The sequence below is a fragment of the Taeniopygia guttata genome, chromosome 4, assembly GCF_048771995.1.
Source record: "Taeniopygia guttata chromosome 4, bTaeGut7.mat, whole genome shotgun sequence".
In the NCBI taxonomy this organism is placed as follows: Eukaryota; Metazoa; Chordata; class Aves; order Passeriformes; family Estrildidae; genus Taeniopygia; species Taeniopygia guttata.
In genome coordinates this window covers 22673953-22692731 of record NC_133028.1, presented here as the reverse complement: position 1 = coordinate 22692731, position 18779 = coordinate 22673953, and the positions used below count along the sequence as shown (strand labels likewise).

The 18779-nt window shown below is 42.6% G+C and overlaps 2 protein-coding genes across 4 annotated transcripts; one reads left to right on the top strand and one right to left on the bottom strand.

Moving 5' to 3' along the window:
* Positions 1-4175: 4175 nt before the first annotated feature.
* Positions 4176-13358, bottom strand: LIAS (lipoic acid synthetase). The gene is made up of 11 exons (XM_030270947.4): positions 13187-13358; positions 11938-12110; positions 11192-11285; positions 10375-10455; positions 9989-10145; positions 9093-9150; positions 7924-8052; positions 7497-7642; positions 7155-7225; positions 6296-6407; positions 4176-5349 (listed from the first exon to the last, which is right to left on the bottom strand). The coding sequence occupies exons 1-11, from the start codon at positions 13262-13264 to the stop codon at positions 5297-5299; spliced, it is 1152 nt and encodes a 383-aa protein (XP_030126807.4). The 5' UTR covers positions 13265-13358; the 3' UTR covers positions 4176-5296.
* Positions 13321-18419, top strand: RPL9 (ribosomal protein L9). 3 transcript variants are annotated; one of them, XM_030270143.4, is made up of 8 exons: positions 13321-13414; positions 13749-13795; positions 13875-13990; positions 14708-14803; positions 15123-15255; positions 16647-16727; positions 17197-17312; positions 18307-18411. In XM_030270143.4, the coding sequence occupies exons 2-7, from the start codon at positions 13750-13752 to the stop codon at positions 17301-17303; spliced, it is 579 nt and encodes a 192-aa protein (XP_030126003.1). In that variant the 5' UTR covers positions 13321-13414; position 13749; the 3' UTR covers positions 17304-17312; positions 18307-18411.
* The last annotated feature ends 360 nt before the right edge of the window (positions 18420-18779 follow it).

Here is an 18779-nt window from a genome sequence, read left to right as displayed (position 1 = left end):
ATGGCTTTCACATAGGGACTTTGCAGCAATCATCCAGCACTTTGGGCAAATATGCCTGAGGCCTTTTGTCCTGTAAGATTTTTCACACGTCAAAAGCCACTCAAAGTGAGTGGGAATTATGGGGGCTTAAAATCAAACTGTCATCTTTCAACCTGCCATTTCCTCCTCCCTATTGACTAGTGCTGCTTTCATGTAACAAGCCTGGGATGCAGCGAGGGTTGCAGTGCGGCCCCTGTAAGCATTGTGATCCAAAAGACAGACCACCAGACCACCCTGGTGTTCAGGTGAGTGTCCTCTTGGCTTCCTCTGGCCCTACAACACCTGAGAGGGCAGGCTGGTCACTGCTCCTTTGGGATTAAGAAGAGGGTGCTGGCAAGTAGTACTCCAAGGATCTCTTGTCCTTGACTGTTCAGGTTGGCACAGCACTGCTTCAGGGCCCATCTTAACCAGGAGGGTGAGTAGAGGTGTCGGATAATCAGAAGGCCTTTCTGAAACCTGCACACACCTGCAGGAGTAGTGCCTCTGTATGGGTCCTGTCTTCATCAGTTTGAAGCAGATGCTGAGCTGTTACTCTTGTGTGAAGAATTGCCTCTTTTAGGAATATGAAAGTGTTCCCGAGATTCCAGTGGCTTTTCACAAGCCATCCCAAAGAGATGGAAAAACTAAGTGTTGTTACCCCTATTGCTACCCTGTTTCTCCTGCAGAATTAGTCAAAGCCCTGAATTGTGACTTGTGGGTTAGTCATAAAGATATTCAAGAATGGCCAAATTCATTACAGTGGGATCACTCTCACTTCCCTCTCTTAGCAAAGGGGGAGCAGCAGATCCTTTCTCAAGAGCAGTAAGAGGTTAAACTAGTACTGGCATTTCCCTTGCTTTTTTAGAGTCAGCTTAGTTTCTTGGTGGCTGCATTCTTTTAGTGGGAGAACTGGGATTGGGGGGATGAACGCAGTGGGGCGTTCCTTCAGGATACAGCAATACACACCTTACATATATGCTAGAGAACCTTAGCACAGGCCAAAAGGAAGCTTGAGCAGCACCTTGAATCTTAAACTATAATCTTCAGAGTACAGTTACCAGGGAAATAAGAACTGGAGGTGACCTGAGTTCCTGTTATGAAAGCTTGAGTAGTGCAAGTAATGGATGGGGTTTAACACTATTGAATTTTTGTGTGTGGATGTTACAGCATGTCATTCTGGATGAGACTTGTGTAATGTGACCAACGGGCTCCTGTACTCTGAAATTCTTTTTATTGGGGTCTTAAAATGCAATTCCTTGGTAACACTGCTTTACACTACAAGAATACAACAGCTGAAGAAAATCAGGATTTAATACAAGTCTAGAAGTAGTATGATACAGAATGCATAAATTGGGTCTTACCCAAGATAAATTGTATACAGATAAATTTTAAGTGCCAGGCAAGATGTAATGTTTTTGTTCTGAGTATATGCGTTCATGTTTTTGTCCAGCTGAAACTAGTCGGGTTCCAGGAATACAATAGCAGCCAAGAATATTCCAAGTGAATAGAACACACATGTTACAGTGCGCTTGGGTTATGCCTTTCCCCATTCTCCAGGACCCCTGTGACTCTGATCGAGATAAGCCTGGTCCCCTCCTTCCAGCCCCAAAGGGGTTGGCGGAGAGCCAGAGAAGCCCTCCCTGTCCAGAGCATAGATAAGGTGATGACCCTTCCTGTTTGCTCTCTTTCCCCCGCTCTTCTCCCGGACCTCGTGGAATAAAGAGCTGGACAACTACATCGGGGTGAGAGCCTCTTTTGGAACCTTTGCCCATCTTCTGATGTTCCTCCCCTCAAGGCTTCGTATCTTTGGGCTAGCCTAATAGTTTAGGGGCTGAGAGAGGGAGAAATGTCACACACATTTTTGACCAAGACTAGTTATAGGAGCAGTTAGGGGTGAGATTTTGTACTGGCCAAAAAGCTTTTGCTTCTCATTTGAGGTTTTTTTTTGTGCTATAATCTTGTTCAACATCTAAACTTGAAATTTAATTGTTAATGCAGCAAGGCATAATGGAGATCTGATTTAGGAATGCTGGAATCAAACTAAAATTTCTGCTCCAAGTTGAACACCTGCAATAAGTTACCACATGTGATAGTAAAGAAGCATAAATACTTCACATTTTTTAAATGGAAGGGACACCAATATTAATTATTCATCAAGCAGGAAAAAAAATCAAAACTGTTTTTAAATTGACAAAGCTGTTACAGAATTTTTGAGACAGAGGTCATGATTTATCTTTGGAATGAGATTTGAGCTACCCAGTCAGACTAGGCCTGATGAGCGGCCTTGATGGAGCCTCGAAGCCTTTGATGCAGTGAGAATTCAGTTGTGGTGCCGTCAGAAATTGTGTTAAGGTAACTACAAAGTAATCAGCTATCTGAGCATGAATTAGAGTAGAGCTGCAGCGTGAGAAGTCTGACCACCTTAAGGCAAAGGTAAACAATGTTAGTGTGCCAATCAGAGTGCATTTGTAACCTGTAAACTATGTAGAGGTGTATGAAAACTGCCATCTTCTCTCAAATAAACAGAACTTTGCATTAATCATATTGATTGGATGTGCATTCTGTCTGGCCAGCTCCCCTGATTTTATGAGCCCCCTGGCTTTTCAAAGCCAGTTTCAGTTCACCTAAGGACTTGCAGTTACTGGAAGACAAAATTCTCTATGAATAACATTTAACTGTGTTTCAGACAGTGTAATAGGTTGAAGTGATGATGCCAAAAAGACTATTCATTCTTTTAAAGTGTCTGTGTCAACTCTAAATCTTATTCCCAAAACTCAGTTTAATATTTTCCTTGTTGCAAGGATGATTAATGCTTCTTAAAATATTATATAGCTGCTTTGTGAATCAAACTGACAGAATGGTATGATTGACATACAAAATGAAAATGTCACCAAACATGAAACTTCAACTAAACAGTCATGAAACCTGTGCTGAATTACAACAAGGATGTTTGTGAGAGTTTGGTGCTTTAACACATAGTTACGGAAAAAAACTGAATGGGCAATAGTGGAAGTCAGCTGCCTGTACAAGCAGGAATTTGTAACTAGGAAAAGAACTTCAGGGCTGGTCCCCAAACGTTGTTAAAAATATCAGGCAAAGACCCTCTCCAATCTGTGAAGAATCCACAGAAAATATGCAGCTAGAAAAGCCGGTGTATCTTCTGACACTTGGTACCAGACAGCTGGCAGACAGTTATGTAAGAGCATGAGATCATCTTCTCAACCACCCAGCAGCAGTTCACAAAATAATTTTAACATGACACAATATGTGTGTTTCAAGAAGCATTATTTTTCTCACTGTAACGAAGTCACTGTGCAATGCTCCCTTGTTCGATAATGGCTGTATGGCTCAGAGTTCCTTTCTTCTGTATTTCTGGTGTTGATATGCTGAAAGAGCAGTAACTTGGCAGAAGCTAAAGTCATATTCTGTTAAATCTGCTCTGTAGGCAAGTTGAAACCATTCTTTACAGTAGGACCTCTAATAAAGGCTGGCAGCTGTTAAATGTGTGGGCATCCTGGAGTTGGATGTTGCAACCCCCTACGTCTGCTGCAGTGGAGGGATTGTTGAGTTTCCTTGCAATGGTTGGTAACTTTTCCCTGCTCTAGTGGACTTTAGCTGAAGTAGGGCGTTTTTGGCTCAAAATACACCTGGGCTTTCCACGATTAACAATCAGAGTAGCAATTTAATTTTTTAAATGGATGAATAATACTGTTTATTTTAGAAACAGCAGCCTTGCCTCTCTGCCCTTACTAAGTACAGCTATTCTTTTGTTTATCCATTCCTCCCCTTTGTTCCTCATGGCTCATATTTCCCCTTACTGGTGAATTAGTATATTCATTCTTGGTTAAAGTTTTGTCTTCATAATGCTTTAATATTGCTGTATTTCATTTTGTGAAGTGTCAGCTGAGGCATCACTGGCCTCAGTTGTACAGTATTATGTTCACAGAAGTTTCTCCTATATATTATCTTGCTAGGTAGATGTCTTCCTTCTATCATTTTGCTGAGTTGGTGGGTGTGCAGGGTCCACTCCTCTTCTGCTCCAGGAATTTAGAAAAGTACTAGAGCCAGTCATAGAATTACCTGCATGATGGGAGTTTTGACCAGATAATAAACTCCTGGGATGTTTCCCAAATAACTTGACAAAGATACAGGTCAGGTTAGTTCAGAGATGGTATTTAATGTCCATAGCTGAGCATTAGGGAGAGAATCATTGGTATTATTGCTGCAAAGAGAGGCAAGTAGAGCTGTTAATGTGGCATATACCATGTTTTTATTTCTGCTTGAGCTTCCTGTGATATACAGTGGATTTCATGTTTTACCCACAACGTGGTTCACTTCCTGCACTCAAGATTTAGCAGCCAGACCAAGCCTCAAGGGCCAAGTAACCAGACCCACCAAACAACCACTGGGGTTTTAGCTTTCCTTTAATGACAAGACAATAGCCAGTCAATAGGAGCACAGTACAGAATTGCAGCAGTTCTGCATACTCAATACAAAAGAAGCATCGGTGCAGCTCAGTGGTGTTACAGTCATGGACATAAATTATGGGTAGCTCCATTTATGCTCCTACACCAACTGTGATTTTCTAAATTGTTTAAATTAATGGTATCTACACAAGGTTAATTGTCTTGCCAGAAAGGACGTTTAGTTTTCTTTTGCTTGATACCTTGTATATACCAAGGCTCACATGTGGAGACATCCAAGCTCTGGGAAAGCTTTAGCTATCAGAATGGTACAGCTCTTTTCCTCTGATGCAGCTAGGAGATGCATCTTTTGAAGGAGTATCACTGAACTTTCTCTGGCACGGATCAAGAAAGCCCTAATCTGGTGCATTACCACATACAGTCTTCCTTTAGAACTCCTGTAGATCCCAGAGCCCTGCAAGCTTGTGTTACATAGTAGTAAGATACACCAAAGTATCAGCACCTTTACAGGTATTAACTGCAGCAATACTGACTGCTGTAGCAGACCTAGAAATCTGCCCAATTTTTGTTCCCAGCTTATGTTTGTTTCTTCCACCTCAGTTCCATCACTCTTTCAAAATCAGTTCTATCTTCTGTCTTTTTGCTGAACACTAGAAGTATCCTGTTGCTGTAGCCTTGCCAGGAGAAATTAAGTAAAATAATGTGTTTTGATGAGAAAAAATTGTTCTGGAAAGATAGTAAGTTTATTCAAATAGCCACCATCTGTTCTTCTGCATTTCTGGAACTGAGTATAATTGTGCACTGAAAAAAAGGATTCTTAAAACTGGCTCCTTTAAATAGGTTTACTCTCATTTTCAGACAGCTTTTGTCTTTCTTTTTTCTACCAAGTTCTTCAAGAAAAATTCACCTAATTAAAAGAAAAAAAAAATAGACACCAAAATTATTTGTAGGTATTTCAATAAAATAAGGCAGAAGAATACATTCTTATTTAACATGAGTGTTCTATTCTACAATACAATTGTTTTCACCAGTTATTTTATAGGAATTTAATTATCTATAACAGCATTTCCAATGCATACTGCAGGGATCTAAAAAATCTCAAAACTGTAACCCAACACACAATCCCTCCACTCCCAAAATCTTGATTTTCCTCCTGTCCAGTTTTATGAAATAGCTCTGTTGCTTTGTGCACTACAACAGGCAAAAGTGAATTGATTTAATTAAAATTTAATTTCTGTTTCATAAAGTATCAGCAAGTTATATTGAAACCTGCTATAAATCTTGTTTGAGCTGTCATTAAAACAGACTGAGCAGCATGGTACCCCAGATGAGTCTTCTCTGCTCTTTCCTTAGGAAAAAGCAGGATGTTGTACTTACACAACAGTTCCATTAATATCAGCTGCTACTTCATACCCAGTGCTTTATCAGAAAAAGCACTGCCGTGTCTCTAATTATTTTTAAAGCACTGTAAATAAATTCTGCCTGAAGCAACAAAATTGCAACACAAATAACCAAGGACCTTGCTGAACCCAGAAGCATCCAAGAGACAGAATGTGTAGGAAGACTTGAAAATTTGGTACCCTTTATCCTGCCTCACACATTAAGTATAATACAGGATAGGTTTAGAAAAAAAAAATTAGGTCAAGCAGCACTACAATTGTACAAATACTAATTACTGCATATGATGCATTTGGATGACCTACAGGAAACAGTGTAATTTATTTTTAAAATACAGGTAACTATATGAGGTGTCCTTGAACTAAGGTGAGCTTTGTTGCATATTACTTCGCTGTTTTAGTTTTGTATAATAAAATGTTGCATGCTAAATAATCCAATGCCTTTCGGTAATTTACCTGCTTTATAGGAAGAACGCACTAAAGGCCCACTAGCAGTGTAATGGAATCCAAGCTCATTTCCTACTTTTTCCCAGTACTTAAACTTCTCGGGAGTTATGTACTCTTCAACCTGGGGAAAATAATTAATTTTGCTCAGGTATTAATGCAAAGGAAATTGCTATAGCTAACATAGAGTGAAATTAAATACAGTTACATTGCAAGTTCAAAGATTTTCACTCCAAAGCTTTCATCAGTGAAGTCACAAACCGCATTTTTACTCGGCTTTCTACCAAACAAATGTATTTTATTTGTTTTACCTATTTAGCTGAAAAGATCAAAATTTAATCTCTAGTTGTTGCTTTATAATTTTCTTCATCCTGTTTTTGAATGGTCCTTTTGAGCAAACCCTTTTTCTTGTCCAACTTAGTGAAAAACCACAACAGTCCTACAAATCTCTTCACTAACAGCTAATTCAGTGAAACACAGGAACAGAACAGAGAGCAAATTTCTGGACAGATTGCAGAAGCAGAAAATGGTGAATTTCCCAGCTGAAGTGGCACCATTAAGGGAGAGCCTGTAAGACAGTGAAGGGGCACTGACTTGAGCAATTATGTTTGAGACATACACTGAAGCTCTTGTTTTCCAGAATCATGCCTCAGCTCCATCTGTCTCCCTGGCTAACAGCAGAAACTAGCACTGGGAAGTCTGCAGAAGATGGAAGGGGATAGATGGCTGAGGTCATTTTTAGTGAAGAGCCCCTAAGAGATAATCACTGTCAAGCTAAACAAGGAAGGAAATTTTTGTCAGAAATCTGCAGTTAGAGTAAGGATGACTGTGCAAGGTACGGACCATAACTCTGCCTGCAAAATACTTTTACCTTCAGGTGACGTTTTGTTGGTTGCATATACTGTCCTAGGGTCAAACAATCCACATCTGCTTCCCGCAATACTGTAGAAACAAAATTCCTTGTTAGTGGCAGAAGGATCACAAGGAAAATCATGGATTTACTTGTCAAATTGAATCTGTAAGCTATAAGAAGACAAAATATTTCGGAAATTCAGTCTTTTTTAACCAAACTTTTATTTTTCAATGGAACTTGGAAACATTTCCTGCACCAGCAAATTGATTTGCATGTAGAATCAAAGATGCTTACAATTGTTTCCCAACACAGTAAAATTCATACTTGTGAATTCTGGCATCTATTTCAACACCAACTTACATTTCATTGTGGAATATACTTGTTCATCTGTCTCGCCTAGCCCCAGCATAATGGAGGTTTTGGAAATGACGCCGGGCTGGACCTCTTTAGCGTGTTTCAGCACACGGATGGACTGCTCAAAGTTGGCTCGGGGGTCGCGGACCTTCCTTCGCACATTTCCAGCGCAAGGGGGAAAAACACGTGGAAGGGCACAGAGAAGTTAGAGACACCAGGCCAGGCGTGTTCTGCCAATTTCTGCCAAGTGGCAGAGCAGAGGTTTTTCGGCCGCCAGTCGGACACCGGCACCGGGGCAGGCCGGGAACGGCAATGTGTACGGGAAACGGGCACGGGAAACGGGCACCAGGGAACAGGCACCGGGAAACGGGCACTGGGAAACGGGCACCGAGAAACCAGCACCGGGAACAGCCCCGCCACGGGCATTGCTCACCGCTGCAGTGCTGGCACCGTCTCCACGTTGTGCGCATAGACATCCAGCCCCGACAGGGCGACTTTCTCCACTGCTTTAAGGTCACCTCGGAAATCGGGAGTTAGGCATTCCACCAGGATTTTTGGATTCCTGAAAACGAGACAGAAGGAACAAACGCGTTGTGGAATTTTGTGTCCCTGCTGTTAAAAAACTCCAAGATATTAAAAAAAAAACCCAAACCCCCTAACTGAAGACGTGACACTCTAGTAAGCAAAGCAAAGTTAATTCAGGATAATTCTAAACCAAAGGTTTCTACAAACACTTTATAGCAAACTCAAGTTAACCAGCAACAAAGACATGTTAAAAAAATAATACATAAACAGTGCACATGAATGTTTGAGAGACTGTTGGAATTGTTTTTATATTTGGCTTTTTCTGTATTTCAGTTCACATCAGGACAAACAGGAATTTGTTTTGTTTAAGATCATAGCTCCAAAATACAGAGGAGCTTTAATTCTGCTACTGGAATACGAAGACTCTGAGTCTAGAATCTAGTCTTGGTGTTCAGGAGCCTGATTTCAGCTCAAAAAGGCAGGTGGGGAAAACTGCAAAAACCCTTCAAGCCCCAAGATACTCTGGATAAAGACTTAAATGAGGTTATACAAATGAATTCTGCAGGCAGGCAAGTGTGCTGTTGAATGGCATACAGGGCACCGATGTAGGGTGAAGGCAGCACAGCCAGGGAAAGCAGGAAGGTACAATCACAGACTTGGAAATGGCCACTGAGACAAAATGAAAATCAATTGGATCACTGCTGAATAAGAAACCAGACTCCTTTGGTCACATGGTAATAGTTACCTAACTCTGCTGTGTTTGAGCCCAAGCTTCAGGAATGAAAATACCTCAGAAGAATGTATTCATTTCCTGATCAACCAACTGTCTGCTCAAAGAAAGAATCCAGTGCTTAGCTTTAAATAAGCCTGGGATGAATTGCAAATGCATCCAATTCAAAACAGTTTGGGGCCATTCTATGAGAAAGATGAAGAAGGGGGAAAAAAAAGGGACACAGACAGGCTAGAGGCAGACTTTTGTATTAGCATGGCCCCTGGAATAACCCAGCTAAAGGAGCTTTGATGTACATGCAGTACCACATTCTAAAGTTTAACAACAGCAATACATCCATGACACACCTTTCTTTCAGATGCCGGACTGTCTTTGCAAAGTGTTCCGCTCCACCATCAGGCATATCTAGAAGCATTTCAATTATTCAATTGATCTTTCTGTTCAAGAAATGTATTTACTTACTAGCAAAGCCAAAAAACCCATCCAATTCAAACCTTAAAAGCAAAACAATAAAGCAATCAAACCCCAGTCTTGTCTCACCACTTATGCTGAGGGCTTACAAAAGATATAAAGATATCCTACCAAGCCTCTGCAGAAAGTCTAACTGTGATTGTCTAGAGCAGAGTTTGGATTTACCTGTCTGTAGGTTCCCTGTCTCCCTGGGCACAGAATTGCTTTACCTATTTATGGTTCTGGTCTGAAAAACAGTTGTACAAAAATTGAGAAGTATATATTAGTGCTCTTTTAAGCCCCTTGGAAGTCACTGGACTTTCCATCATATTGAAGTTTTTACAATGGCTTTCTTCACTTATATGGTGTCATCACAAGGGAGCTACTTCCTACTTCCTTAGGAAAATGTAACTTTCAGTTTTGTTACATATAATATATTCTAGTTTAGTGTTTAGAAGGAAGTTCTGTAATGGTATTGCATATGATTGTTTGTCTTTTTGCTATCCAAGTAAGAACATGGTGTATATATGCAAGCATTCTGCTAAAAATTCATTATAAAATATTTAGTGTTGTAGTATTTATTGATGTTTATTGAGAGCATAATTTCTGTTGTCTTTCACCAGACATAAAGAAATACTGAGAATATGCAGGAACTGTGCAAAGTCACAGCACTGTTGACTCCTTTAACACAGTCCTCCTGGGCAGCTGTGCAGATGACTGTTTCTGGGGGCTGTGTGTAGCCAAGAATACCAGTGAGAGCTCGGAGTGGAGAGGGGAGAGCCAAGGTACGCACCATCCCTGTCCACGGACGTCAGCACCACGTAGTCCAGGCCCCACTCGGCGATAGCCTTGGCTGTGTTGTAAGGCTCCTGTGGATCCAGTGGAGGGGGGTTTCTGGCAGTCTTTACAGAACAAAATCTGCAGCCTCTGGTGCACGTGTCACCCATCAGCTGGAACATGAAAGACATTCCTACCTTTACACAGTAAACTATTGCTCAGCTGGGGAACAGCTGCATAAGCTACATCAGATAAATCCTAATGGTAAGCAAAAAAAAAACTAGACAGTGCTTTACTCTAAATTTATTGCAATAAACCCACTCCACTTCAGTAAAGATCCAACAATAAAGTACCAACAGCTCAGACATTAACAGAACACTTAGGAAATGGTTAATGACTTACCATAATAGTAGCAGTTGCTGTGGCATATTCCCCACCTCCCCAGCATTCTCCAATGTTGGGACAACGTGCTTCTTCACATACCTGAAGATGAAAGGCTGTACTGTACCTGGATTTTTCCATATTATTTTTGAAAATAATTATTACTGATGGATTTTAATAGTTGCCTACAAACAAAACATAATCCCTTCTGTGATAATTCAGGTTAACAATTCCCTGCTGTTTTTAACAAGTCAGTAGAACAGATAGGAAGAGAACTGCTTCCTGATATCCACTACCATTATTTTCTCTACTTCAAAACTCCAAAAATTGCTCAGCCACATAACTGTCTTATTAATTAGCACAGACTATCATTAATATTTTAAATTTAAGAACTGATAAAATGTTCACAAAGTATGTGATTCATTAAAGCATAAAGAACTAAGAACTTAGTCTGAAAAAAAGAAAGGAAAAAATCCCCTCCATGCATTTCCACTGCTTTTTACTATCTAGAAAGTACAATTAATGAAATCTGTACAGTTTCTTTTCATGAAAATCAAGTGTGTAGCTCTGTGTGTGTGTCCATTATAAACAGTTGCACATAGCATCTTCTAATCTCTGGTGATATAAGTAGTAAAGCCCAGTATTTAAAATCACAGTAGGAAAACACACTTAATCTGTTGGATTTACCCTAAATCTTTAGGGGTAAAATTCACTGCTAGCAAAAAAGATCAGCACTGGGCTTGGTTTCAGCTCTGAAGATCATGCAAGACATTATTTATTCAAAAAAAGTAAAATCTGCCTTACTTCTACAGGAACACTTGGTTGATGCCAGACTTACCGTATGAAGATTTAAACTTCTCAAGGTATTCTTTAGTTTATTGTAGTTCTTTCCCATGGGAATCTTTGTTTTCAGCCATGGAGGGAGATGCAGCCTGAATAACACCAAGCAAACATAAAGATTAATAAACTACTTACATGGTAAGTTTTATTAAAAGATTTGTTTTAATTTATTACAGATCCCAACAAGAAAATGTCCCTTGAAAACTGATGCAACTCAGCAATTAATGTTAACATCATTCATGGCCAGATCAGACTTTTCTTCCCTGTTCATCATCATTCCAACACTCAAGCATGGGAATTGTTGTCACTGAAATGTTTAAAACTGTTCACTGTTCCAGAGGGATTGTGAACAGTACCACACTGGAGACTGCAACCATTAATGGCAGCAGATATTGCACAGCTATCACAAAGTCTGATCACTCGATAACTGGAAATATGGGGGTTTAAAATTTTTTTAACTTAAGTTTTCATTTTTTGTTTTCTCTATCAGTAGCACTTTTTTCAACACATTCACCTACTGATGTATATTTAAATTTAATTGCTGGCACTCAAGAACATACCACCATGTCTCCGCATTTTTATGGATGTGAAGTTAATGACACTTGTCCTGTCTTGAATAATCTTTACATTTGCAACACAGTAGGGCAGAATTTAATAAAGACACGTAGCATACATTTTGTAGTTATTGCTAAACATGCAAGATCATGCTGGGAAGCAACTCAAGTTGTCTAAAATCACCATTACCGTTCTCCTTTCTCACGCTTTAAATTGCCTTTATACTCAGCCCACGTGCTCTTGTCTGACAGATCTCCAGAGACAAAGTCCTGTAAGTCTGGTCCATTTTGCAGGAACTCTTTTTTTCCCCCTGGCAAAGAACCTGATGTTCCGTAGTGGTTACACACATGGCTCCCTGACACCTAAAACAAGCAAAATTGCAATTTATTTAGTAACAAACATGTTGGCATCATATACTAAACAACAATTTGCCTTTTTGCTGGTTAACGCATGCTTTGTGTAAGCATTTTCCCAATGGCTTTTAACTTAAATGTATAATCCTCTTTTTATTTTAAGTTACATGTAACAGACTTATCTATCATAACACCACACTAAGTTATACAGTGTAACACACAATTCCCCTGCACTCAGCACTGGTGAGGCCATACCTCAAATCCAGTGTCCAGTTTTGGGCCCGTCACTGCAAGAAGGACTTTGAGCAGCTGGAGCGTGTCCAGAGAAGGGCAATGGAGGAGGGGAAGGGTGTGGAGCACAAGGCTTGTGGGGAGCAGCTGAGGGAGCTGGGGGCTTCAGCCTGGAGACAAGGAGGCTCAGGGGGAACTGATGGGTCTCTTCAATTGCTGAAAGGAGGCTGTAGCCAGGTGGGGATGGGCTTCTTCTCCCAGGCAGCCAGCGACAGGATGAGAGGAAATAGTCCTAAACTGCAGCAGTGGAAGCTTAGTTTGGACATAAGGAGGAATTTCTTCCCAGAAAGGGTGACTGGGCATTGGAATGGGCTGCCCAGGGAGGAGGTGGAGTCACCGTCCCTAGAGGTGTTTAAGGAAAAGACTGGATGTGGCACTCAGTGTCATGGTCTGGTTGACAAGGTGGTGTTGGGTCACAGCTTGATCTCAGAGGTCTTTCCAGCCTAAGGCATTCTGTGAGCTAACACTATGTGGGTTACCCCGGCGTTTCGGGGCCGCAGGTAGCGGCGTCGCCAAGGTTCCCGGCGGCCGCCGGGCGCTGTCCGGGGAGCGGGGCCGGGGCTCGGTGTGCCGGCTTTGCGTGAGCCCGTGCGGGGCGGGGACGGTCGGTGCCGGGCTCTGCCCGCGGCCGCCCCGCGCTGTCCCGCGCCCCCGCCACAGACCCGCTCGGCACCGGCACCGGCACCGCCGTGCGCCCACAGCGCCTGCTCCCGCTCCCGCCGTGCCGTACCGCAGCCTCCGCCCGCCCGGCCCGTCCTGGCGCGGCGGCTCCCGGGGCACACGGCGAGACTCACCCGGGCCCGGCCCCGCGGCAGCAGCAGCCCCCGGGCGGCGGCGGCCCCGCCGCGGCTCTGCGGCAGCAGCAACGACATGGCGGCGCGCAGCCGATCGGCGCACTCGGCCGGCTCGGCTGCTCTCGCCTGTCGGACGGCTGCCTCGACGCGATGACGTCACGGGCCCGCAGCGGCTACAAGTACGTGATGACGTCATGCGCTGTCTCTTTTGGCCCTGCGTGTTGCAAGGTGAGGTCTGGTGGCGCCTCCGGGATCGCTCGGGATCCCCGGGATAATCCGGGATCATCCGCGGCTCTCGGCCCCCCGGCGCGCCGCCCGCGCGCGGGCAGCCCCCCGGGGCGGCGCCGGGCCCCGCCGGCGCCTCCTGTCCCGCACCCCGCGCGGGAGGGCCCAGGGACGGCGCCTTCCCGGCAAGGCCCCGTTGAGGCCGCCGCGCTCCGGGCCCCGGCGGAGCCCGGCGGTGACAGCGCGGGGGCCGTCGGGTCGCGCAGGGAGGAGCGTGCGGGGGCCCCGTGGGCACAAGGCCGAGAGAGCCTCCAGCCTGTCTCGTTGTCTCCCGCAGGATGAAGACCATCCTCAGCAACCAGACCGTGGACATTCCCGAGCAAGGTCAGTCCGCGCCGTTTTCGGGAGGCGCTCGGCGGTGCCGCCCCCGCAGCCCGTAACGCGTGTCCGCTTTGGTCCGCAGTGGGAGTCTCGCTGAAGGGCCGGACGGTCATTGTGAAGGGGCCCCGAGGAACCTTGAGGAGAGATTTTAACCACATCAACGTGGAGCTGTCCCTCCTGGGAAAGAAGCACAAGAAGGTGAGTGCCGCACAGGCCGCTTTGCTGCCCGGAGACAGAGGGGAGCTTTATTATTGGCTTGAAAACTTGGGGGTGGTGTAGGAGAGTGTCCAAAAATGTTCAGCTTTGGGTGAGTTTTTTGGTAGGTTTTGCTTATTCCTGTGTTTTCTGAGAGAGAAATTGGTCTGATGGAAGGGCGGGGCCTCCTCGGGCACTGTGGGGAGTGCATTCTTGTCTAGTGACAGTTACAGGGAAAGGGGATGATCAGTGTATGCTGTTCTACAAACTGCATCTTTCAGAGGATAAAAATCAGTTTACTGGATTTCCAGAAACTGCAAGTTATATTAGGAGAGCAGAGATAAATAAATGCGTGATTTTTCTTACTGTCTCAAAAAGTATAAGAAAATATCGAGAGTGACTGATTTCAGCTACTGTTTCACAGAGTTCGAGTGTTTCATTAAAACAGGGGATCCGCACACAGTTTAAGTTGATTATGCATAGGAGGCAGACTTCAAAACAATATGCTTAGCAATTGCTAAGCAGGTTAGGATTTAAAAGACAGAAACCAGGTGGGCCTTTAGTAAGTAGTCTGTCAAATAAACAAAACAGTTCTGTGTTTTTGTTTGGTGGGCTTTAAGTAGTTTATCTGAAAGTTTTGTTCCTCATTTGTTACATAATTGTTTTGTTGCTGGTTTTGAAGTGTAGCTGAAAGCTTTGTTAATGTGATTTTTGATGCAGCTGCGTGTTGACAAGTGGTGGGGTAACAGGAAGGAGCTGGCAACAGTTCGCACAATTTGCAGCCATGTACAGAACATGATCAAGGGGGTCACTCTGGTAAGTTGTGTTTAAGTTGTGAACCAGGATAACTGCTGCCTTTTTTGTTACTTGCAGTGAGAGCCTTTTACTTTATGGAGGGAGAACGTTTCTAAGCATCCAAGATGCAGCTTCTTTCTCCTTCTGCTTTTTGTCGTGGCTTTGCTGTCAGGCAAGTTCTGGTGGAGGAAATGATGAATGTCTCTTGGGCTCAGTGTCCTGTCCTTTCTCAGAAGCTGTTGGTGCACCTTGGCTTTAGTTTCTCCTATAAGCTTCGTGCATGTGTTCTGCCTTTTGGGCCTGTTCTGCTTTCAATACCCGGTTATGTCCTGTGTCCCAGGGCTTTCGCTACAAGATGAGGTCGGTGTACGCTCACTTCCCGATCAATGTAGTCATACAGGACAATGGCTCACTTGTGGAGATCCGGAACTTCCTGGGAGAGAAGTACATTCGCAGAGTGCGGATGCGGCCAGGTGAGCCTTTCTGGAGAGATGTTCTGCTGGTTTCAACTAGGCTTTCCAAGCTGTTTTCTTTGGGCTCTGCCACTGATAATGGGAGAGGATGAATAATTCATGTGCTTGTCTGAATTTATGTAATCTTATGATACTCTTGCCACTGTCTAGATTTGTTACTAATAATGCCTCTGCAATTTATCTTTACTAGCAAGAGCTAGCTAACAACTAGTCTGGAGTTAGTTATTGTAATACAAGGAATCCAGGATTTACTTGAATCACTGGGAGATCTTAATAGTGTTGATAGTTGGTAAGCTGCAGCTGCTTTGTGTTAGATTTGCGTATCTGTTTTAAAACACTGTACATTAACGAGTTTCATACCACGTCATAGTTTTGGTCTTTAAGGTGTTTGAATTTGCTGATTATCTAGGAGCATGCACAGTAAACTTAGAAATTGCCATCTTATTAGCTGTTTTTAAATCTTGCACACTTGTAGTTTCAGTAAAATGTCTAACAGAAAAGCAGGCACTTGATGGAGCTTGTTAAACTTCTGGAGGGAGACAACAAAACATGTCATAAACAAAATTACATAAAGACTGTGGGAAAGACTTCCCTTATCCATTTGTTTTTTTCTAATTCCACTTCTGGTGAGGGTATGGGTAAGGACATTTAATGCGACTGATGATGTGTTGGGGTGACTGTAGAGGAGTGCATCAGACTTGTCCCAAAACACTGGTAGATAACAGTGCAGCAGAGTTACAGGGTTTTTGATTTACTGTGGGATGTTACGGGTGGGTTTGATTTTTGTATTGGGTTTGTTTTTAAGTCAGCATTTACTGTTGGTAATGGGCTGGCTTAAAATCTTTTATCTGTTGATTACATAGATGAAATAGTAAAAACTTCTGTTGCTCTCCTTACAAACTCATGTTTCCTGTTGGAGTCTTGAATGCCATCATGTTTACTCCTTGTGAGTACTTGCACCATTGCTAGTGTAAACACAGTACATGATATGACAGGGGCAGGTAGTTTTTAATGGCTTTTGATTGGGCTGACTGCAGTTTTGTCTTCCTGAGCACAAGCCTGTGGGAAATGGCACCACCTTGCTGATGGAGCCGTGCTGGCAAAGCGCTGGCTTGTACACAGTGTTGGTAATCGATGCTCCTGTGTAATAATGGGTGAGCAGGACTATCACTTCAGTAGCTGTCACTCCAGAGCATGACTTGCACTAATATTTAATTGAAACTATGAGGGAGGACAGCCCTGGAATGGATTTGAGGGACTCTCTAACAAAGTCATAGAAGCTAATTATTGTCTTGAATACTAGTGTCTAGATTTGGACAGGACATTAATATTGTTTCTTTAATACACTTAACACCTTCAACAGTGTGGATTATGTGTTTGCCTTTCCATAGGTGTTACCTGTGCAGTATCTCAAGCCCAAAAAGATGAGCTGATCCTTGAAGGGAATGACATTGAGCTGGTCTCCAATTCAGGTTTGTGAAAGGAGATGTGTGGAAAATTACATGGAAACTTTTATCTGAAGATGTGAGCTTAGCAAACTCTTTACCTCAAACCATGAGGTAAACAACAGCCCAGATTTTTTTTTGCTCTAGTCACTTTAATTGCTTTTCATAGTTCCTTACTCTGTTTCTAAGCTTAAAGATGTTTTTACTAGTCTGCAGAACCTTCTTCAGGTCAGTACTTACGGCCTTTTTGGCACCAAACTTTTCAGCTTTTCAGTTGTACATGGCATGCAGTAATGAAATGCTTCTGCCCCAAGTTGCCAAGATGGGCTCAGTGAAATGCATCCTATTTTCATTAGACCCCTTCAGGATTTAAAGTTGGTAATTCTGTTTCTAGATGACAGTCCTGTTCTTTAGTTGAAATACTGCAGCATAAACAAAGACTACATGTTGGCTTGGACCTTTTGGCTTTGTGCTAATAGTCTCACTTTGTCTGCAGCTGCTTTGATCCAGCAAGCCACCACAGTCAAGAACAAGGATATCAGGAAATTCTTGGATGGTATCTATGTTTCTGAGAAAGGAACAGTGCAGCAGGCAGATGAGTAAAACTCATAGGTTGGTATCATCTTAATACACATTGTAAATCTTTTCTGTAGAGATGGGGACTTGACAGGGTTATCTGCTTCAACATGGCCATGGTTAAACAGGTTCCCAAATTTTGTTTGTTAAAGATGCCATAAGATGCATCATAAAATTTTAATTTTGGTAGGTCTTTCAACAGCAGTTCTCCATCTTTCATCAACTTGGCATTTTGCTACTGTATGGAGAAAACCTATCTCTCCAGTGCTGTACTCTGCATTGTGATTGTGAGCTGCAGTGCTGGCTGAGAATTGTGAACAGCTGACCTAACCTGACAGACTGGTTTACAGCTATTTACAGAGCAGACCTCAGACTGATGTTCTTCCTGGTTGGATACTGCCCTCACTAAAATGGTGGACAGCACCCAATTTATATACAAAGGTCTTCTGAACAGTTAGTATGTAAATGCTGGTAAACAGGTCAGTTTAACAAGGACACTGTTTACATCTTCCATGGCCGTTGTTACTGAAATTGAGTACGCGGATTTGGGGATAATTTAGGAATTTTAACTGCTAAAGGAATTCGATGCATTTCACCTGTGTGTGGTTCCTTACATAGTGCAAAACACCTGTGCAGGATGAGACAGTCTAACTTGCAAATACATTCTGTGCTGTGTGCCTTGAGAACCTAAGCTTGAGGCAGGATGTAGATGAAGTGAGCTTCATAAACCTGTTTTTTTAAAAATCATCCTCCAGATACCAAACATTTGCAAGCCTTCAAAAAAATCTTTAGTGCCATTCTAAATGCCTTGAGAGACGGCGCAACTTACTACATTTGTTGAACAGTTGAGCTGTTGTGCTTGAAGGCATCTTTAAGTAATCTTGTCTGTGTAAAATCAAGCAAATTCTTTGAACTATTAATGTCTGTCTTGCATTAAAATCGTCAGATAAACATAAATGATTATAAAACTTTCAGTTTCACATTTGCACTGCTAAAATCTTTTTAAAAGCTCTTAATGTTTTATTTACAGTTGTCTGGATCCCGATGGTAATTACTGCAAGACATTGTACCAGCAATGCCAGCTGGTACAAGGTGAGAACACCCTTAGAGGTTTAATAAAACAAACTATATTTCATATCTTGAGTTTGTTGTTGCTTTTTTTTTTTTTTTAACTAAATGGTGCTTGCATGAACCTGATGGCTTTTAGAGAAGCAGATTGCACAGTGGGTCCGTCCTACCAATGTGTTCTTGAACCACTGGACTTCATTCAGACTGCATGAATTTGCTCAGACTGGTAGGGCAATGTGTAGGCCATGCTACCATGATCTTTCTGTGATGAAGTCATGAAGTGGCATTTTTGAGTCATTAAAACTCAAGCATTTTTCTCATAGAGGGGGGACCAGTGTTCTTTCACATTTTTTTCTCAAGCCTCAGACTTGTGATGACAGAATCTGAAGTAGATGAAAAACAAAACTAAAATCAGTAGAACTAGATTTGTAAACC